General features: G+C 39.8%; 1 protein-coding gene across 5 annotated transcripts in view; it reads right to left on the minus strand.

Moving 5' to 3' along the window:
• Positions 1 to 23,970, minus strand: part of DCUN1D4 (defective in cullin neddylation 1 domain containing 4) — an 80,889-nt gene that overhangs the window by 31,343 nt on the left and 25,576 nt on the right. For 4 of the 5 annotated variants that reach the window (XM_028143787.2, XM_028143784.2, XM_028143786.2 and 1 more), the window contains 4 exons: positions 16,073 to 16,143; positions 15,857 to 15,896; positions 7,708 to 7,822; positions 4,207 to 4,298 (listed from right to left, as the gene is read on the minus strand). In XM_028143787.2, the coding sequence (XP_027999588.1) occupies positions 4,207 to 4,298; positions 7,708 to 7,822; positions 15,857 to 15,896; positions 16,073 to 16,143 (318 nt within the window). Of the gene's footprint in view, positions 1 to 4,206; positions 4,299 to 7,707; positions 7,823 to 15,856; positions 15,897 to 16,072; positions 16,144 to 23,970 lie in introns of those variants that run through there. The other variant, XM_054729141.1, reaches the window with a different exon arrangement.

Genomic DNA, 23,970 nt, shown 5'->3' on the forward strand with positions numbered 1-23,970 from the left:
ATTTATTAAAGAATCCCTTTAAGTACCCTTCCCAAACCAAGTTTCTACATACATATTTATTTGCTGTTTCTAAATTTTTCCAGGCAATTCTCTTTGGCTTTCCAGGTATACAATAATTTAATAATTTCATCTCCAACAAATGATCATTTTTGTCTCCTCCTTTTCAATATTTATGCCCCTTCTTTCTTTCTCTTATCTAACAACACTATGTATTAACTTACAAAACAATGGCAAATACATTTCTTATCTCATTCTTGATTCAAATGTGAATCCAGTTAGCATTTTTATCATTTGATACCTTGCTAAGCTTTAGGTTTGAGAGGCTAAATGCACACATTCATGAATATGTTACACCAAGAAGACATTAATATGTTCACATGGTAAAATGTTCAAATAGAGAAAGACTGAGTAAAATACAGTAAAAGAGAAAGCCTGCCTTCTCCCTTTCTTTATTAATTAGGTGTGTATCCTCCCAGACCTTTCTGTTATATATTCATGTATGTGCAAATACACAATAAAATGCAGTTTTAAATTTATCTATACACCTGGGTTCATGCTGTATCTATAAATTCTACATCTTCCTTTTTTCATTAAGTATGTCTGATAATCTTCCTGTGAGAGTACCTATGCATCTACTTTGTTCTTGTTAGCAGACATTTTCCATTACTCCACTGTATGTAATATGTGTATGTGTGTATGTTCATCATTCTACTACTATAAAATACTTAGGCTGTAAGGTTAAAGAATAATTATTCTCACAAGGAAATAGCCACCTGTCCCTATTTTGCTAAGAGGTTTTGTTTTTAGGAAAAGACGCCTTTTTGTTATTTACCAATAGGACTCACTGAAGGTGGTTGCATAGAGCTGAAAATAAAAAGTTATTTTTAAATTCTTTTTAGTCTCTTTGGTTTCCATTTTTGCTGATTTTATAAAAGCTCTTTTACTGTAACCTATTTCTGAGCCTGGCCAGCCCGTCCCTGTGCACTAGGGCCTGGGAGTCTCCAGGCTGCTCTCCACCTCTTGCCCCCTTCCTCCTGGTTACTGCCTCCCACTTGGTCAATACTCATTACAAAGATGATGCTTCTCAGTTTGTCCATTTGCCACACTAGAAAATGAGCACAGTGCTTCTGTTCACTGCACCCCCGAGCCTGGCACATGGCAAGACCTCAAAGAAAGGTTTGCTGATGTACACTGTGCAGGAATGTTAATTATCCATGCTCTTCCTTTTTTCAACATTTTATGCAATGCCACTGTCGTATTAATTGTATACATTTGCACTGTGTGTTTTGAAAGAGCAACAAGTTTTCAACAGTAGGATTTGCAATGGTATGACCTGCCAAAAGTAATTATTTTATCCTAAAAAAGCTAAAATATAGCTTGTCAATTAACATTAAAAAGCTACCCATAATCCTGCCATCTAAAACAACTTCTTTCATCTAATTAATCTTTCTCATGGACTTATTTAGATCTATCTGTAATCACATTGTTCACTGGGATTATTGTTATATTTACACTGAATTTATCAATTCCTTTGTAGAATTGAGCAATCGCATTCTAACAAATATGCCACTGACTAACACAAAGTGGGGTTTGAGGAAGATGGTTTAAAAAACCATTATATCTAAAATAAGCTATGGAATGCCCAGGAGACAGATACTGGAGATATATTTGGAAGGCAGACATACTGATAATAATCTAGAAAAAAGTGGTCCTCCCACTTTCCCTCCCATTTTAAAGTGATTTAGTCCACATCCTAGAACGTGCTGGAGCTAACTGGCCAGGCAGGAGCTGGAGAGCAGGGCTCAAGCTGCAGAAGCCATGGACAGCAGTCAGCAAGGTGAGGAGTGAAACGGACAGCTCAGGAAAGAACTGAAGGTCCATCCATGTGAAACTACTGCATACCAAGACCCCTGCTGCCCCTCCACTCCTCTCCAGATTAAAGTACAGGAGTCAGCCCAAACCAGCTGGCTGGCTCCTAGTGAAAGTGCACACACCACGGGTGAAAGCCCTCCTCATTCCAGGGAGCTGTGGCCTCACAGACGGCCTCCCACAGACTCACTCTGCAGCACAACCTGTAAGTCATCCTTGAATAATACTGACCTATAGTTTTTAACTCATGTAGTTGGGACTTTAAAAGTTGCCACTTGAAGCTTTTAATTATTCCCAATTTCAATCCATTTTCCCTACTGATAGGATACAGAAGAAGAAGGAAAAGGAGGGAGGCAGGTGTAAAAATAGAGCTAGCCACACCCCCAAAACTCCTTTTGAATGGACTACCAGGAACCAGCCAGCCAGGACCTCAGGGAACCTAAAGAATGTGGCTTAAGCTTTATCCCAAATGTCATCTTTCTGGGCCAGAGAAAAGCAAACAAGAAGGAAAATTGTAGCCTGCTTGCTCTCTTTTTAAGTATAAGAGAGTAACTTTTTAAAGAAAACAGAAGTGGGGCTTATACTATGGAAAAATTTATGCTTACTTGTAAAGGAAGACACAAAAAAATCAAAATAGCTGTGCTATGATGGTGGGATTAAGTGTTCTTTTTATGTTTAAAATATCCTGTTTATAATACATTTCATAACAACAATTGTGAGCCAAGAAGAAAGCAAAAGATCTTCATAGTCAAAGTGATACAAATATCAGAAAATTCTTCATTCATTCAGCATCCATGTACCAAACACCTGGAAAACTGTCTTTTTTTTTTAAATCCTCACCAGAGGGTATTTTTTCCATTGATTTTTACAGAGAGTAGAAAGGAGAGAGGGGGACGGGGGAGGGGGAGAGAGAGATGTGAGAGAGACACATGGATTGGTTGGCTCCCAAACACACCCCAACCAGGGCAGGATCAAATCTGCAAAGCCAGGTATGTGCCCTTGACCAGGAATCGAACCCGAAACTCTTTGGTGTGTGGGCTGCCACTCTATCCACTGAGCCCAGGGCTCAAACACTTTACTAGGAAGACAAAATGTCTTCAAGAGACTCATGTTCTTATGTCATAAATGTGAAAACAGATAAAGTCTAACATTAAGTAAGTTTTTGTACTAGTGTCCACGCCCTGCAAACAAAATCTAGCTGAAACTAGTTCAAGTAATGAAGGTGGACTCACTAGAAAGACATTGGGGTAGCTCACGAAATTCCAATGAACCACAGGAATCAGGATCGCATCCTTTCAAGTCCACACCAGAAGAGAAAGATTCGTCTCCTAGTTCCTGATAATCCCAGAAAATTTTGTCTGATTGGCCAGGCCTGAATGATCTGTCAGCCCCTGGAACAATCTCTGTGGCCAAAAGGGGCCAGGCTCTTACCAGAAAAAGGGTAGAGGAGGGGGGGGGGGGGCAGGCCATGAGAGGAATCCTCACTTTGATACCCAGTAAAACGGTATCAGAACTAGTGATGAACAATGTCCCGGAGAAGTACAAGGGCTATTAGGCTAATTAGGGGGCTTTATAGTTAGAGCATCTTGTCAGATGGGAAAATGGAGAAAAGCACTCCAAACAAAGGGCCAGCAGGGAACTAGTTCTTTTATCCCGTAGGTAGCAGGGATTTGTGAAGTGGGGCGGGGCGGAGTGGACTGTCGACAGGAAAGTTGCTTTGAAGGATGCTGGGATAGTGAAGTTGATAGGAAATAAGTTAGAAATAGGAATGATAAAAAGAACCTCCAGCTCAAACTTGTCTGAAAATTTTTCTTTCTCTCTTTTACACCACACACAGCCACAAAAACAACCAAACCTTAGATTTCAGTATTACACCAGCCAACCAATTATAATAAGTTGCAAAACTGGGACTGAATTTAACACATTTAAATGACATAACAAACATTTTCTGCCAAATGATCTTTCAAAATAGAGACACTTAATGTAAGAAATTCTGTTGCATTGCATAATGGTTCAAAGCAGCAAAGCTTATTTTAACTTCAATGTGTAAACCAAATAATCACCCATTACCAGCATCTGAATAGGTTTCCTAGCAATCCAAAGAACTTCTCCCAAGTGCATTTCATCTTTTCAGTTTGCTTCTAGTGTTCTGAATTCTTTGGCTTAGCTGCTGGCTATAAATAGGACATTTGATTATTTGTTTCAATGATGTTCTCTCCCTCAAACAGGGACACACACACACATACCAAATTTGAAAAGTACACGATTCCTAATCTCCTCTACGGTAGTCCCTACTTCCAGGAGGATCAGTCTAAGATGATATAAGTGATTACCTACCTGCATATTCATAGAACCACTCTAAGCACCTCTTACTTGAAAAAGCTTCTTCTTCAGTCTTTATTCTAGTTGAATCATATTTTCTATACATGCTAGAAATTGAGAAAGCAGTTTTAAGTTATTTAAAGTAAAGATTCTGAGTTCTTTTTAAGTAGCAGATAGATTTTATTCACTTACCCAAACCACACATCTATTTAATCTGTATTTCAAGTATATTTTAAAGTATTTTGCTTCCTGAATTTAGAAGCTTAAGCTTTTATAACTATAGTTTTAAACACAGTCACACCCAATACAGAATTAAATGGTAAGTACTTGATGTAAGTTTTTCTTTGATTAACAAATCATCAGTAAGAACTGAATAGAACAGGTATTTTATAGATCCCCTTCTACCTCACTAGCCAGAACTAAGTATAGAATGACAGTGAGATACTGCAAAAATGTCTACGGTGTTTTCTTCAACTGATGACCCTACGACTCACTCCTGTCTCACACTAGGTTCTCCTGACTTCTGTGCCTTATGAGTCAGGCTGGGCAAAGAGCACAGTGTAAGAAAGAACCTGTCAATATTAGATACCTCGAGGGAACATAAGAAAATAAAAAGAAACATCAAACTATGTTCAAGCCTCCAAGAAAAAAAAATAAGGTGTATAGTTGATCACACAAAGTCTCTTGAATGGTTTCTTCATTAGGATAACCTTAGAAACCTCAGGAGAAGTTTAGAGAAGCCCTGGCTTCTGCCATTCTCTCATCATTCCCTACTACCGTGGAAACAGCCAGCATACGCTGGAAAACTAAACCCGAAAGCACAGCAGCCTCTTCCTCCAACCCGTGATATTTGGCAAGAAGTTCTTATTTCATAATGACCTGGAGCTGAGGACTGGAATATTCCCTACTTGGGGAGGGAAGAGGAGGCAGTATCTTTACAAATAGTGATTTGGATAGAAAAATTATAAGTATATACTTTTCTTATCCTTTATTTATAAATAAACTAGAGGCCCGGTACATGAAAATTCATGCACTGGAAGGGGGGGGGGGTCCCCTCAGCCCAGCCTGCCCCCTCTCTCACAGTCCGGGAGCCCTCAGGGGCTGGAGGCGACCCGGCAATCAGGGGAAGGCGATGCCCCATCACACCTCTGCTGCTGCTACTGCCAGCAGCGCAAGCCTCGGCCGGCCCTGGTTACCTGAGCCTTGGGCGGCCCTGGGTGGCTGGGCGGCTGAGCAGCCGACATCCGAGGCTTGCCTGCGCCTCAGGCCGGCCCTGGGCGGCTGTGGGGCTGAGGGGGCTGGGGGACTCCAGAGGCAGGCGCGCAGAGCAGCTGAGCCCACCTGGGGGCAGGTCCGGCCTTGCCGCGCCTGCCACCCGGGAAGGGCTGAGGGGACTGGGCGCCGCCATCTTTGAGGGTGTTGCAGTCAATTAGCATATTCCCTCCTTATTGGCTGTGGGCACTGCCATCTTTAAGGGCGGGACAGTCAATTAGCATATTCCCTCCTTATTGGCTATGGGCACTGCCATCTTTGCAATGGCGTGAGGGTCAATTAGCATATTCCCTCTTTATTAGATAGGATTGACTAAACAGGTATATATAAATATTTATGAATATAATTTTTATTTACATAGTATATAAAAATCATGTAATTCTTTTTAAATGAGCATTTATTCATGACCCACACATTCACCAGAATATCTGTATATACCTCTGATTAGAGATTCTGAGTTTCAATACCAAAAAAAGGACATGGTTATAGGATGGGAAGATATTTAAATTGCATACCACCAGTTTTGTTTCTTCAATAAAGGTAGCCATAATACCTGGAAGCAAAGACGGACACTGTCCAAAGGTTCAAATATATATGCTCCTATCCTAGTCCTGAACATTCCTCTCTCAACTCAAAGTCTTTAATTGGTCAATAGTCTAGAGATCTATATATGACAATGTTTGAATTGCTTAAACATACTCTACATAAAAAAGGGTAATGGAATACCACTCAGCTAATAAAATTTAAAAAAATAGATATATGCTATAACATGGATGAACCTCAAAAAACATTAAGCTAAGTGAAAGAAGCAACACACAAAAGACCACTTATATAAAATGACTAGAAAAGGCAAATCTGTAGAGCTGGAAAGTAGATTCATGATTGCCTGGGGTGGGCGATGGAAACAGGGAGTGAGTGTGAATGGGCATTGAGGATCTAACTGAGGTGATGGAAATCTTCTAAAACTGGTTTGTAGTGATTGTTGCACAACTCTAACAACTTAGTAAAAATCACTGAATTTGTACACTTAAAATGGATGAACATTATAGAATCTAAAAAAAGTTAGGAAAAAAACACACGAATAAAACTCAGATAATGCTACAGCCCCTCTCCCTTTGGTGACCATAGGAATGCTGTCAATAAGAGTCTCCCACACCTTTCTGCAACTCCACTAGCAGTTTTTAAATGGCTTTATCATCCTAAATTTTATTAGGCCGTGATGAAAAAATAAACACCATATATTGTTCCAAAATGCAATGTGCTTATTAGAATTTGACAGTTCCTTGACAATCACATTTACACTACTCAGAAGTATAAAGTAACCTGGCTTCGTAATGCTGAAAAGCATTGGTCTACATATTATTGGTGATTATTTTCTAACTCACTACTACCTTCTTTTAGATAATATTTTCTACTCATTTGGAATATGAATAGTGACATTATTTTCACATTTTCAGAGTCCATCTCCCTATCCCTCCAACTGAGGTATAGCATATTAAGTATCACAACAAGAAAGAAACAGTAAAGTCTTATCTAATCTCCTTGATTTATAGATGTGAATTCAGGCCCTTTGGTGAAATGACCTACAGAGCTAGAATAAAGGAAGATGGAAAAAGGCAGAAAGGATTAAAACTGATGTTTGTTGCCTGTTTTAAAAAGAGAAGAAAAATGATGCCTAAAATAAACAAGTCTAACAGACCTTTGGAGTTAACAAAATTAACAGTTCACTTGTTTGAAAGAGAAGTGGTTGAAAAAAATTATCTACCAAATCCATTTCTAACAAATCCTCACTCTTCTGAGAATAAACCTCAGGTCAGCTAATACTCCCGGCAGGCTCAGAGCAGTCAGTGCAGGCCGCCTTCCGGCCACTCAGCCCCGGTCCCCTGCAGAGGCAATTACGGGATTCCTGTGGTGGTGTTTAGTGAAACACATACCAATGCTGAGGTCCTCTGCAGGCACACACAGCAAGCCCGTAAAAGGCAAGGAAGTCGACACCAGTTTTGGTGGATCCGTGGATTAAGATCAAGCTGTAATTTCTAAGAAGTCCAATTACCTAATGTGTTTTTTTTATAAACCCACGCATAAAATAAGTGACATGAAATAACTACACCTTGAGAGTTTGCCACGCAGAACCAAAACAATGTTCCAGTTGGCATTTGTACACTTAGAGACCCACATGGATGAGGCAGCATCTGCTTCTATGACACCAGTGTCATCAATTCTGACCTACTGTCTGCACCATACCTGTCATGTCTACTTTTCTTGGCAGATAAGTCATCTCCAGAGGCAGGTCTTCTCTTTTTCCTTGGCGGCATCACTTTACTGAAGCAATCCGAAGAACTACAAGACCGCAGGCTTCCTACAAAACAAGGAGTCAAAGGGCACGAGATTAAGGTATGCCACATCCCAACACTCCTAAAATAATACCTCCGCCAAACTAGAAGTTTTCATGGCTGGTACTGTAAATGGTTTAAATGTTATCTGTAAATGCTATGAGATAGGAAAAAAAAGTTTTTAGTATCTCTTTGAGAAAATGTTATAGTCACACAAATAAGTTAATACCCTCCCCCACCACACCAGAAATAGAAGTTATCACAACTTCAATTTGCTCCCCCAAAGCACTAATAACATAAATCATCTAGGCGTCCAGCTCCTCCTGCATGTCAGTAAAGAACTGCACTGCTATCTCCTGCAAGCATTTCACTAAGCAAGGCCAGGCCAGCCAGTCACCTTGATTCAAAACACACACAAGAGGCATCTGGGTTTGGGGTTTAAAAAAACAGGATTTGGATTTTTGGGGAAGAAGCCTGACATGATCTTGAGCAAAAATTTCCATACTAATGTTTAGTTTGTTCCTTCCCTTTCACTCAGGGTTTTCAGAAGCATACCCTTCACTTTGTAAAACATATTTAAATGTAATAACAGCCAGTAACAATATGGAACACTTATTAAGATCTTACTGTGAGCCAGGTCCTGTTGTTAACACTCACATGTATTAACTCAAACTCTTAACCTCATAACAAGCTTATAAAAAAGAACCATCAATATTGCCAATGCAGATGAGAAAATGGAGGCAGAGAGAGTTAGGTGGGTGGCAAAACTGGGATTCAAACCCTGACAGTCTTGTTTCAGACTGTCTTAAACATTATAAATTATAAGATAACTAGAGGCCCGGTGCACAAATTCGTGCATGGGTGGGGTCCCTCAGCCTGGCCGGCAACCGGGGCTCATCAGGGCTGTGGGAGGTTGACTGGCCGGGGGGAGGGACCACAGGAGGTTGGCTGTGGGAATGTACTGACCACCAGCATTGAGCATCTGCCCCTGGTGGTCAGTGCGCATCGTAACGACCAGTCAACCAGTCGTTTGGTTGTTCGGTTGCTTAGGCCTTTATATATATATAGATTAAAATACTCCATCTTGGCACAAGTGCTAGCAGATATATTATGTCAATAACCCTGAATGACAGCAGGGCAGAGGTAATTATCTTGACTTGACAGATGGAAAAACTAAGAATCAGGCATCCAAGTACTTGTCACAGTCTCAGAAGTACTAAGTGTCAATTCTGGACCACAAATCTTACTCATTCCACTGGCCCACTGGTAGAGGCCCTGGGCTCTCAGTAACCCAAGAGGACGAGAACCAAGGGGTGCTGGTTTGAATGATCTGCAGTTAATGAATGATCTCCCACTCTTCACCTACCTATGTGGTTCGGTCAATCATTGACCTAGTCTGGGTCTCTGGTGTGTCATTTGAAGAATGAGAACTGTGGCCCTAGCTGGTTTGACTCAGTGGATAGAGCGTCAGCCTGCGGACTGAAGGGTTCTGGGTTCGATTCTGATCAAGGGTACATGCCTGAGTTGCGGGCTCAATCCCCAGTATGGGGCGTGTTAAGGAGGCAGCCGATCCATGATTCTCTCTCATTGTGGATGTTTCTATCTCTCCCTCTCCCTTTCTCTCTGAAATCAATAAATATATATATATTAAAAAAAATAAGAATAATGAGAACTGTGGTATATACATCCATTCAATAGGTTCCAAACATTGTGTGTAGACAGATGGTGGGGCTATAAAGAAACATGTTCCAAGTGATATAATGGAGGTATGCCCGTGGTCTCAGGCTGGACCTCAGTGCTCAGTGGATCCTCACAACCCTACAATGTAAGAATTTGTTAGCATGCCCATTTTTACAAATGAAGAAACTGAACCACAGAGATCAGATGTCAGATGGAAAGCAGTAGGTGAAGTCAAAGGTCAAACCCAAGCTCTCAGCAGCAAAGCACAAGGTCTCCGCCACTTGCTACCACCTCCACTAAACCTTAAGAGCAGAGGCTGAGAAGCAGAGAGAACTAAGGACAGAGCTCTGGGGAGTGTGGAAAATCAAGGGGTGGAAAAAGAAGGTAAAAACCTGGGCAGGGAAAAACCTAGGAGAGGATAATGTCCTAGAAGCCATAAGAAAAGAGAGTGTTTCAAGGAGTGGCCAACTGCACACAGAGGTCAGCTCAAGAAGCAGTAAAGGCACCCACTGCATTCAGCAATGAAGTCCAGTAGTAACAGGTTGGTGATGGTGAAGGCTAAATTGCAGTGAGCTGGGAAAGGATGTGAAGTGAGGGAGTAAACTTATTGAATGTGGACAACTCTTTCTAGAAAGCTATTCGAAAGGCAGGGAGAGCGTGTCAGTAGCTAATAGTCACAACCCTGTGGTCAGGACTAGAACCTAAATCCCAGTTTATACTTGGGCTTCCACAATTGTGCTAAGTTACCAGGATAATATGCTTCAAGAAAATACCAGCCAAAAGCACTATTCTGTTATAAAACAAGACTATACCCTGAATGGGGTGCCTGCCCAGTGCCAGGTACTAGGCGACACATATGTTCAAGGATCCTGCTTGCATGTACAAAGGTACACCTCGGTTTGCAGGGTCCCAGTTTGGGTCACCTGTGCACACACAGCAGCTGATAAAGTATCTTACTGCAGTAAAAATGAGATACATGTACTGAGAGTCCTACAGCAGACTCTCAATGTTTGTTGAATGTTCCTAAAACAAACAAATCAAATTCTGCTAAAAACAAACAAACCAACAAAAAACACAGTACATTTCCAGAGAATTGAAACACTTATAGATAATACACCATAATTTCAGATTTTTTTCCACTTCTCATTAAAACAAGCACTTGACTTTAAGTTTCTTAGCAGGTAGGATGTTTTAAAACATATATTCTAGAATGTTTGCATCTTAAAATAACTCTGTGATGTCTTTTTATAATAAAAATACTTAAATCTAAGTGAATGTTTTACAAATTTGTATTTATTTGTATAGTTAAATTTAGACTTTATTGTCTCAGAACTTGCATCACAATCTACTTCAATTAAACTGTCTTTAAACTTTAAAAAGTTTAATAAACAAATAAAGAATGCTATGGGATGTTTATCTTCTTTAAAGAATGAACTATTTTAACCCTTTAAAGTATCTACTTGAGTACAAACAATCTGACATTACAGGCAGAGGCAAAATATTAAGGCTGACATTTCAAATAAGAGCAATTTACTAACAAACTTTAAGAAACCCAGAAATTCATTTGAAATGATCAGAGCTACAAATTTTCATTCTCTGACAGTCACCAGGGAAAAGCAGTGATAAAAAGGTTTCAGGGAGCTGCCTTAAATCTGGTAAGAAATGTTTGGCAGAAACATATGGAAGAAGAAAGTCTCTATGTAATAACAGAGAACGAGGAAGACGAGAAGAATAATCCCAACTCCTAATCCCAAACTATGATTAAGGCCCCTTAACATTACTATCTTGACTGATATTCTGGTGTTCAGTCTATTTCTATATTAGATGAAGAGGGAGTGAAAACCCTCCCAACTCTCCCATCATTAGAAGCTCTTTCTTCATGCTTTTCTATTTATATGATCCTTAGGAAGGCAATATAAATTGTTTATATTTTTCACCCAAGGGTTATATTTTGAGTTCAAGTTTATTTCCTTTTGGTTCAGTGTTCAAAGAGAACAAATAAATTCTTATATTAACCAACTTTATTTCAGATAAATCAGGTACTGAATGAATATAGCCATTCTCCCCACATTAAACAATTAGAAATACTGCCAACTTTTTCCAACAGATCTATCCTAATATTTGGTCCCAGAAAATAATTTTAAAGAGCAACTTGAGTTTACCTGCATCAAACCAAAGGCCCTTTAGTGTCTACTACCCAGCTTGTTGTTATGATAATGGTTTAACTAAGCAGTTATTCTCAATAAATGCTAAGTAGTTACTCCACTGTCTCTCTCTCTCTCTCTCTTTTTTTTTTAATCTTTTCACTTGTGGGCCTTAAATAAAAAAAGTCCTGTTTAGAATTCATTTCCTGTAAAACACATAAAATTATGTGTCCAATTTCTAGTCTTCTCCAAATAAAAGGTCTATAAAATTAGAGAATTTTTCTGAATTTCCCAAACAGTATAAATTCATGTTTCAATATAAAAATCTTACTGTTTAATTTTTCATTTTAGTGACTGTTGTATCATAGAGCCTTTTTCACATAATAACATTTTACATGGTTCATTGTGCCACTTCAATACTTTTTAGATAGCTATTTCAACCTCATTTTTGACTGAACAATGTCACAAAGATATAGTAATTTGAACTGATAAATAGATTGCATTTTTAGACACCTTACCAGTACCTAATATTTTATTTCATTTTCTTGAACAGATCGTTGAACTACTTGCTTGCTTGAGTAAAACTATTAGTGTCTAAATGAGCAATTTTTACCCCACTATTTAAGGCAAAAAAATCCCTTTCTCTCTAAATAATATTGATTCTGACAGGTATCTTCTTCCTTCATCATTTTTTGTCCTCTCTGGCTTTTTTCCTCATTCCCAGTACTTTGGGCTAATTCTCCAACATTGACTCTGTCTGTCTGTCTTTTATTTTTTGGTGGAAGAAGATTGAAAGCACCAAAGAAAAGTGGCAGAGGAGACAGAGCAGAGAGATGCTAGCCGCTTTTGCACATAGGAAGTTGGCTCTTGCACATACAGTTGTTATAGCTACTGCTCAGACTATTGCTGGGCCAAGAGACTCGAACAGACATTACAGTAATTAACTTTCTCAGATTTCCAAACAGTATAGATTTTATGTTGTTTCATTTTTAAAGTACAGTCATTATAGGTATGGTAATCACAAGTGATGCCATAACCAGATGGAGAAATGTTAATGAAATTGGCAACTCTAAGAAATTACTAACACTAACTGACATTGACAGGCACTTACGAGGTACCAGGCACTGCACCAGCATGTCATACATCAAACATCAGACATGTCCACTGTGCCCACTGGGCGAGAGAGGAGGCATGCGGTTAAATACATTGTCCGCTTTCATTTTCCTTAATTTTAACTTGGTTATTAAATTGCCATATTCAGATTAAATATGTAAATGTGAAATTACTATAGTAACCACATTCATTTTAATCCAAAGTTCAAAGTTAACTATATAATGTACAAGATTCAGAACTTAGAGGTTTTATTACCTTAGCAAAAGAGAGACAACTTAAAGACTTTACAAAGACAAAATTCAGTTTTAAAAATCAAAACTACACTAACTCTTAAGTTTAACAATATCCCCAAAGCCTACCAACATACTGTCCCAAAATAGGAGAGAAGTGTGCTTTTTCTCTTAACTATTAAAATTGGCCCTGAAATTTTTATTTCAGCATTACTGGTCCTAGCTAAAGGTTGAACACACTTAAATGTGTATCAACAGAAACACATCATGATATATCCATAAATTAGAAAACTATGCATTAAAAAATAAAGCAAAAGCTTTATAAATGTGCTATAGTATATCTCCAAGATATACTGAGTGACAAAAAACAAAAGGCACATACAGATAGACACTTGTTATTTGGGGTAAAAAATATCAATATCAATATCATCATCATCATCATCACCACCACCATCTGGGAAACAAATATAAGAATGTAAGAGTTACCTCTAGAGAGTCAAGTGTGTAGTAGTAGTGGGGATGAAAAATGGGGTAATGAAATAGGACAGAAACCTTCATTTTTTTTATACCTTTTCGACATTTCTTTTAAAACTGTGTGCATACATTGCTTTTCAATTATTAAGAAAACTGCTTTTGACTGTCTTTGAATTGATTTGTATTTATTGAAACAAAGGGACACTCTGGCCTGCCTTCTAGAACACTCCTGGCAGTCTCTGCCCCTTGTCTCACTCCTTCCCAGGAAGGAGGAGTGTGTGATCTCACTGGTGATCCAGGGATGAAGAACTGACTGGAGGGGCCCAGCCCTGCTGAGCCCCTTTCGGATGGGCCTGCCAACAGAAGCCCAGCCCCTTCCACTGTCACAGTGGGGTTTAGAGAGGAAACAGAGGGAATGCTGGCCTGTGCTTATCTCGTTGAGGCGGTGATTGATGTAAGACTAGTATATAATTCAGGTATATAAATACTGAAAGCCTCTGCATTTTTGCTGCACAACTAAGCTGTGTTTTCCAACAAACTTGTTACTTCAATCTCCATCTTGCACCTAATTTTCAATTGATTCTGAACCAATTTGGAGGGGAAGATGGGGAGAGTTCTAAATCCCAACAACATCAAAGATACACTGCTAAATGAAAAAAGAATGATGCTGTACTGTACAATATGTACAGTATGCTCTCATTGATGCCAAATTAAAAAAACACTACTATAAAAGTATATGCGTGCATAAAAATGTCTGAAAGAACAAACATTAAACTGGGGGAAGGCTGGATTGGGAGATGTGAGAGGACTGTCACTTTTTACTTCTAAATTTACTTTTAGACTATTCAAAATTCTCCAACAAGCATATAGTCATATATCACTGTGGTAATTCACAAAAATTTTTAAAATATACTTTCATTTGTGCTGGAAGTTTTAGAAACTACAGATCAAGTGTAAGTTCTAAACTTTATGATTTAGATAAGTGGTTCTCAAAGTGTGATCTCCTGCATCACCATCTTCTGGGAGCCTGTCCAATATGCAAACTCTGAGGCCCCACCCCAATCTACAGGATCAGAAACACCACTGGGGGTCGAACCCAGCAATCTGTTTTAACAAGCCCATCCCGAGTGATTAGAATGTTAACAGGGCTAGAGAATCCTATCTAATAAAAGAGTAATGTCGCCGAAACCGGTTTGGCTCAGTGGATAGAGCGTCGATCTGTGGACTGAAGGGTCCCGGGTTCGATTCCGGTCAAGGGCATGTACATTGGTTGCAGGCACATCCCTGGTGGGGGTGTGCAGGAGGCAGCTGGTCGATGTTTCTCTCTCATCGATGTTTCTGGCTCTCTATCCCTCTCCCTTCCTCTCTGTGAAAAATCAATAAAATATATTTTAAAAAAAAAAAAAGAGTAATGTGCAAATTGACCATCACTCCAACACACAAGATGGCCGCCCCCAAACGGACACAAGATGGCCACCACAAGATGGCCAGCAGGGGAGGACAGTTGGGAGGGACCAGGCCTGCAAGGGAGGGCAGTTGTGGGCGATTAGGCCAACAGGGGAGGGCAGTTGGGAGGGACCAGGCCTGCAAGGGAGGGCAGTTGTGGGTGATCAGGCCAACAGGGGAGGGCAGTTGGGAGGGACCAGGCCTGCAAGGGAGGGAAGTTGGGGGCAACCGGGCCTGCAGGGAAGGGCAGTTGGGGGGTACCCAGGCCTGCAGGGGAGGGCAGTTAGGGGTGACCAGGCCTGCAGGGGAGGGCAGTTAGGGGCAATCAGGCTGGCAGGGGAGTGGTTAGGGGGTGATCAGGCTGGCAGGCAGAAGCAGTTAGGGGCAATCAGGAAGGCAGGCAGGTGAGCAGTTGGGAGCCAGCAGTCCTGGATTGTGAGAGGGATGTCCCAGATTGGAGAGGGTGCAGGCTGGGCTGAGGGACACCCTCCCCCCACCCATGCACGAATTTCGTGCACGGGGCCTCTAGTCATTTATAATAGTCAAGTTTCAATTTTTCCATTCATAAATCCTCAGGACCTAAACAACATACACATACTCCCTACCTACCTATCAAATCATTTTATCTCAACAAACATTTATGGAATACCTTTCAAACTATATTACTGGAGTGACTTTTTAGTATAAAATAAAATACTTCAGTAGAGAAATGACATCTTAAAACCACTAGGGAGAATCCTCATCCCCTTTAAAGGGCCAGAAGTAGTCTGTCATAGTCAAGCCCCAGAACAGATTTCCTACTGAGAAGGAACTGTAACATGGCTGCCTCACACACACTGGAAAAATCCTCAACCAAGTAGCAACTTGTTAATGGAATGTATTACAATGTTGAGCATTCCCAGCTAGTATTTCTCCTTTGTAACTTTATAGTAGGAAGGTTATTTAAAATTAAGTAGTATTAGCATTTAGATACCTGTTTGGTGATCGTCTTGACCAACGTCTTCGGTTAGATTCTGCAAGAAATATGTTCACTATTACCAAGAAATCACACCATCACAACAAGTTTTAAAATTCAATATTTTCATAATAGCTGATATCTTAATATCCATAACCTAATTTTTTCTTATCAACTACATTTAAAACAACTATTTAAACAGTTGGTAGTTTTGTCATTAAAAGATTGACTTACTAGCTTATTAAGGGTGTGGTAGATCTTATGAATATTTGCCAGTGTTGAGAGATGAGAATTCAGCTGAAAGTCTTTAAAAAAGAAAGAGAGGAAAATTCAGTGTCATTTATTTCCCATACTGCAAAGTCTATAAAAAGAAGAAAGCTCGGATGTAATGATAAACAAATGTTTTGAAACAACTGAATCTCCATCAACTTGATACTTATTAAGTAAAATACAATATGCAACTACTGACCTATCTCCTAGAAATAGTCTGAGAATAAAGTTAAGTTCCCAACCAAATGTTCATAAAATTTTCATGTGAATTGTAAGGTAAAACAAAATACTTCAATAGTGATAAAATCCTACCAGCAATGAACCTAAACTTAATAGAAAAATATCAACAATGTTAGCAAATTAAACAAGTTATACAAATAGAAAACAGATCTCAAATGAAACATATTCACTTTCTCTTTCCTTTTCTCTTCCCAGAGTTACTAGCAAAATATCAAGCACCCAACAAGAAAATAATAGAAAAGCATCTCAACCATTCAAGAGTTCTTACAATATATTTCTTTTCTTGGCTCTAATACAACAGAGAAAGCCAAAAAAAAGGAATCTAAGCCCCTCCCCCTCCTATTAGTCAAACACAGACAAACCAAAATTACCCTGCAAACTCTGAGTCTGGTAGGCTGAGTCCTGTGATGGAATCTATGGTTACTTGTACCACAATATTCAATGTGCCACAGAAACAGAAACACAGAAGCAGAAATCACACTCAGAGAAACACAGCCAAAGCAAAGAATGCATCAGCTACTGAATCATCTCCAACAGTTGCAAAATTACACTCTAAGTCAGACATACAAGAAGAATTAAGTTGCTCCATCTTGGAATCCTGCACAACATAAAACTTTCAGTTAAACCATTAGGTTTTTGAATTTCTAATGTCAAATGATTTTTATAAATTATGCTTGCATACATATTAAGCTATGTAAAAGTGAGTTAAAAGTCTATGAATAATTTCATATTTGAATAAGCATCAACAGATGTATTTTCACAAAATATTAAGATTTACATTAGTTGCTTGTCTTTACTATCATAAAGGTTAGTCTTGAAAGTAACCTTGAAAAAATACTGCAACTCTCCAAATTATGCCATTCTGATAAAAAAGAAAAAATATCACCCTTAATATTTGTAGCCTACATTTTTTATCAACCACATTTTACTTGGGACATGTATCGGATGCCAAGAACAAGCCCAAGAGAAGACAATACAAGTTGTCTGTGCAGGGGGACTGGACTCTAGGCAGCTGCTTTGAATCTGGAAAGCAAGCTGATTTCCCTGCCAGTATTTAGAAAGCTTTACTTTCTTTTCTAAATCATGGCAGGAATCCAGGTCTTGGCTGGCCTAACAGGGCAGAGGGGCCAGCAGGCAGCAGAGCCCTGACATTCACACTCCATTGTCAGGAGCAGCCGGCCATACATGGATGCTACACATGTACTGCTCCGGCCCACCTGGCCAGTCAAACACCTAGCACCACAGTCACAGCCAATGAGAATGCTCCACAAGAGTTTTTGGCTGAGAGACAACCAGAGCAGGGCCTCAGGCTCTAAACGGGTTTCAATATAGACAAGCGTTAATTGTTTGGCATCTAAATAGCTTCGCCATATTTAAAGCAAATGGTGACATAATGTGGCACAGAACCTTCTCCATCTTATAGTGCATTGCACAGAGAAGTTTTAAAGTATTGGGGGGATGTGGGTGTATGTATATGTATGTGTGTGTATTTACTTACTTATGTTTATATTTAATAAGCATGGATAGAGATCGCTAAAGCTAGAAACAACAGCTTTCTCCTGGCCTGCAAGAGGCAATGGGGAGCTTAACCATACACCACCCCCTCTCCCTGCATCTACTAATGAGCCAAACCCCCCTTTTTACACTCCCAATTTAAAAACAGGAAGACAAATGATACATTCCATTATCGTCTTGAACTTAAATCCTGAGTCAAATCCTTATCCCTCCTCCCCCAAAAGAACAAAAACAAAGACAGAAAACTCAAGGATCTGGATTCTTTTTTTTAACTGAGGCCTCACAGGAGAAAGGGGCTTGCCAAAGATCACAGAGCAATGTGGCTTCCAGCCTCCCCCCCCCAGGCTATACTTTTTTCACCACCCTGATGTTAATTCAACTGTCAAAATTCACATGAGAATCTAAACAAAATCGCTAAATCCTTCTACACATACACACACATACATGTAAACACACACACACACACACACACACACACACACACAGTTCCTACCCAAATACTACTGTGCTTTAAGTACATCTCTTTGGACTCAGACATCTTGTTTGAATCTTAGATCTACCAGTTATTTAACCTAAATTTCGATGTCCTCGTCTGTAAAATGAGGTTACAATGCTTAGGTGTGACAGACATTCATTACAATGCCTGGACCATACCAAGTGCTCAACAAAAGATATCAATTACCACTATATTTGTTTATACCATTTTCCACACCACACAGCTATCTAAAATGGTCTCTAATTTCCATAGGTCCAATAAAGCCCCATCTCAGAAAACCCAAAGTTGGTGCTCTCTCCTCTGTGAATGAGGCACATGGCGTGGTACATCTCCACGGCTTTGGTGGCATTGCCATATTCACATACCACGATGTTCATAATGATAGTCAAAGATAATCTCCACAACAGTGGGAAAAATATACAGGAGCAAGTAAGTAAGACCAGGATCTATCTGTACATGAAGTTTCACTTTACAGGCAAGGAGAGTAACAAGGTTCATTTCACAAATCACAAAATATATGTCAGCAATTCTCCACTTCCCTATCAGATGTCAACTACCATCAACACCTTGTCATCATCACTTCACACACACACACACACACACACACACACACACACACACACACACTAAAAACAAAAGGAACCAGCAACATGAAGAAATTTTCTTTAGTTTCATAAAGGAGGATACACAAATTCCAGGAAGAAAGACAAAAATGGTATTAAAAAATAAATCCACAAAGGTTAACACATATCAAATTTATGGTTCATCTGTTCAGTGCTCAGGGCAAGTAATAGACCTTAAAATCTAAAACAGATTTCACATCCTGAAGGAATAGATGTTAAGGGTAAAGAGCAAATGCTTTACAGAGAACATACTTAGGAAAGCACTAACTGATTCATAAAAATCTCCGGCTCATATTTCTATTCCGAAGGATAATGCTAGGCTAAGCCAACTTTATTCCATGATCAAATGGCTCTCCACAGGAAAGCAGTGACTGGGCTTGACTCTCCTGTGTGACAAGCAAACTCTATATTCTGTATAAAAAGCAACAAATGACTCTGTAAAAAGGCACAGTCTGCTTGATAAATAGCTTACCTAAATTATTTTCTGGGTATTTTTAAAATATCCAACAAAGGCTGACTGGGCATAAAGTTTCTGGTGCTTGTTTGTTTGCTTATTTTTATTACCGTTTGCTATGATCTATCCTATATAATAAAAGCCTAATATGCTAAGTGTCCGGTCAGCCGTTCAACCAATCAAAGCGTAATATGCTAATGACATGCTAAGGCCGCTCAACTGCTCACTATGACATGCACTGACCACCAGGGGGCAGACAGTCGCTATGACATGCACTAACCACCAGCGGGCAGATGCTCTGATCAGTAGGTTAGCTTGCTTCTGGGGTCCGGCCAACCAGGACTGAGCAAGACTGGCTGGACACACCCTGGAGTCCTCCTGTGGTCTCTCCCCAGCTGGCCAACCTCCTGTGTCTCTCCCCAGCCCCAATCGTGCACCAGTGGGGTCCCTCGGCCTGGCCTGCACCCTCTCGCTATCTGGGACCCCTCGGGGGATGTTGGAGAGCCAATTTCGGCCCGATCTTGCAGGCCAGGCTGAGGGACCCCACTGGTCCACAAATTCGTGCACTGGGCCTTTAGTCTATCTATATAAAAGGCTAATATGCTAAGTGTCCTTCCCACGTTCCAACCGGTTGCTATGACACACACTGACCACCAGGGGGCAGACGCTCGATGCAGAAGCTACCAAGATGTGCACAGAGAAACGGCATTGTGGACCTGGCGCCCACAAAACACTTGGCTTGCCCCAAGTGGGACACAAGCCCTGCTACCACCCTGGAGCAAGAGCCCACCAAATCGCAGCCAACAATGCCAAGACCCCGTGGCACAAAATGCAGCCCACAGCCCAGCCCAGAAACGGTGGCTGTGTGTGCCGGATAATGATGTCACATAGCAACACCCAGCTTCCTCTCCCTAGCAACTAGCCTCCTTGCAGTTTCTTCAGCCCAGGAACATGACTTGCTTCAGCCCAGGAACACGACTAGCTTTATAGCCAGGTGGAAACAATTATACTTGAACCAAATGTCTGTGAAACGTTTTCCTGTGCCTCATCTCATTTGATCCTCACAGAAGTCCTGGAGTAGGTAGATAGGAGACTTGGTGGAATCCTATTTTCTTTTCATTAGCTGGAAAATGGGAGATTTAGAAAGCTTAGAAACTTGACTTGACTGAAAAGAAAGAAATGGTGGACCTTGAAAATGACTTCAGGTTTTTCTCACTGCAGAATATAGCCAAACACTGCAGCAGTTAAATATTTTATCCTTTGTTCTCCCTGTGTGATCTATAATAATAATCTGCTTCATGTTGATATTTACTACTGTGTTGCTGACAATTACATGTAAGAGCAGTTGGGGTGCTTCACTGGGCTGGAAGAAGTTTGGCTACATCAGAAAGCAGGTCTAATTAAGCAAATTTATTCTATATCTATAAAAAGGCTATGTTGACTTGCACATGCACGATACATATAAAGCTCTCGCTGGAGCCAATTGCACATGTGTGTTTCCATCTGTCATTGTCGATCATGAATTTGGTTGACACTTCTATTATAGAGAAAGGGAGAATAGTGATATTAAAATATTTATTCTAATTAATTTCCTTTCAATGTGTACAAATTCGTGCACCAGGCCACTAGTATAATATAAAAGAAAAAAATGAATGCCACTGAAAGGTCAAAGTCCATTCCTCCACAGTACCCACAATATAGACAGAGATATATTCAAAATGAAACACTTATGGATAAGTTCAGACAATGACTGTCAACCAAAAAAACATCAAATTTAAAAATTAACACTCCTAATAGAAGTTGACTTCCATAAGAGGGTCAGAAACAATTTGAATGCATATAAAATCAAAACCTTTCCTTAATACATAGTCACTTATAAGATACAGCTAGGAGGTGATCTCAATTATAACATCAAAAAAGCAATAATACATGTAGGAATAAACTTAAATATATAAAGTCAAATGAAGAAACAATGAAAGTTTGCTAAAATACATAAATGTAGAGATATTATATTCTTGAAATGGAATGACCCAGTATTGTAAATCAAACTTATCTCCCTTTACTGACCTACAAATTAAATGCAATCAAATTTCTATTCTTTGTGCCTCCTAGTTCCCCACCCCAAGAAAGAGGTGGGAAAAGGGAGGGAGTCAGACAAGCTTGGCAGAAGAACTTGCCCTATCAGATATCAATATATAGGGTAAAGCAGAGGTTGTAAACCCTTTATAGAGGGTCAGATCATTAATATTTTGGACTTTCTGGGCTATATGCTCTCGGGTGCAACTACTTTGTCATTATAGATAAAAAGCAACCATAAACAATACACAAACAAATGAGTATGGCTGTGTTCCAATAAATCTTTATAAAAAACTAGGTGGTGAGCCAGATTTGGTCCAAGGGCTGTAGTTTGCCACTGCCTGATATAAAGGTACAGTAGCCCCCCCGCCCCCCCCCCCCGCCTCTTATCCATGGTTTTGCTTTCTGTGGTTTCAGTTGACCAAAAATATTAAATGGAAAACTCCAAAAATAAAACTGGTAAGTTTTAGTTGTGTGCCATTCCAAGTAGTGTGATGAAATCTCATGGCTGCCTAGGATGTGAACCATTCCTTTGTCTAGTGTATTCACACTGTATAAGCTCACGACCAGTTAGTTAGTCACGTAATAGCCACCATCTTGGTTATCAGATCATCTGTCCTGTATCACAGTACTAGTGTTTAAGTAATACTTATTTTACTTAATAATGGCCCCAAAGCTCAAGATCAGTGATGCTAGCAATTCAGATATGCCAAAGAGGAGCTGTAAAGTGCTTCCTTTAAGTGAAAGGGTATGTATGTCTAAGATAAAACATAGCATATATAGGGTTCGGTATTATCTGAAGTTTCAGGCATCCACCAAGGGTCTTGGAAATTATTCCCCATGGATAACAGGAAACTACTGTATAGTAACTAAAATGTATGGCATGTGTGCAAGAAGACAAACCAATGGAAGAGCGTTGATAAACATGTATGTATGTATGTATGTATGTATGTAGAAGCACACGATCAATATATGATAAAATTGCACTTGAAATCAATGGGGAAGAGATAATTATTCAGTAAATACAGGGACAACTAGCTAGCATGTGAACAAATTAAAATTAAATTCCAATTTCACCCAAAAGTTACTGATGGAAGGGGAAGGCATTCAAGGCAAAAGCAAAGTCCTTATCATGGACTCAGGGCTCTGCACACTCTGCCTCTACCCCATCTATCCAATCTCATCTCCTACTCTTCTTCCCCTCGCTCACTCCTCTCAGTCACAGTGAGCTTCCTGCTACTGTGAGCACTCCAAGCATACTCCTCCCTCAGGAACTTGAACATGCTGTTCTCTTTGCCTTGAGCCCTGTTCCCTCTAATAATAATATGGCTTGTTCTCATACATCATCAGACTGCCATTTAAATAGCACCTTCTTACAAATTATTGCCACACCCAACAAACAGGAATCCTTCTTCACTCTTTATCACTTTACCATGCTTTACTTCTTTTTAAGGCATTAGTACCAACTAATATGATATTATGTCATATATCTGCCATCTTCCTCTACCAATAGAATGCAAGCTTCATGAAGGACTACTGTATCCCTAGTACCTAGAATAATACTTGGCACATACTAGGTGCTCAAGGAATACTCAATGAATAACTGAATGCAGACACAAAGACACCAAGACCTAAATTCAGTATGTTCATAACATTTCAGCGCAGCCACACCATTAGAACTTCAAATGTGAGAAGCAGCATGGTGATAGAGGAGACTCAAAAGGAAGGCGAAGGTAAGGAGAAAAAAAAAAAGACACTGAATCCTGCTTCAGAGTTTAGATTTAATCTCCTACAGATCACCACAGGATATGCAAATGTAACAGATAAATATGGCACATTCAAGAAGCAGCGATTCTACTTGATGATAATTCATCTACAAGAGTTTTACATGAATACGAATACAGAATTATGGCACAAGATTTTGAAGAAATTTCACCACACTGAGCTAGCCTCCCAAAACCCTAAGGGTACTTAATCCACAGAACCTCTGCCTTAGCAGAAGGCTGGTGAAAAAGTTTGAGAAGCACTGCTCTAGGTCTGAGTACCATGCATATTGTTTAAAGGAGCATTTTAGGAAGACCGTTCTATGACAAATGTGTGGCATACATGATAGGTGGCCTGGATTTAGAATGGCCTTTCATGAAGACTACTGGAAGTGATTGAGGTGGAAATAATTAGGGCCTTAAGTTAGACAGTGGCAGTAAGAGTGGAGAGGAGAAATCCTAAGTCCAGTGAAACTACAGAATATCCACATTTAACTCATACAAATTCAACTTTATTCACTTGGTAACAAAAAAGAGGGAGAAAGACAGACAACATGGATCCCATAGTTGCTCGGTTTCCATGTACCAATCACATTTTGTGCACCTCACAACATTATATGAGTCTAGTATTTAAAGATGTATTTTTCATAAAACGTGGTCCCTAAACACAAACCAGCTCCTTCAACTGGTGCTCC

Source organism: Eptesicus fuscus, chromosome 2 (assembly GCF_027574615.1).
Source record: "Eptesicus fuscus isolate TK198812 chromosome 2, DD_ASM_mEF_20220401, whole genome shotgun sequence".
Classification (NCBI taxonomy): domain Eukaryota; kingdom Metazoa; phylum Chordata; class Mammalia; order Chiroptera; family Vespertilionidae; genus Eptesicus; species Eptesicus fuscus.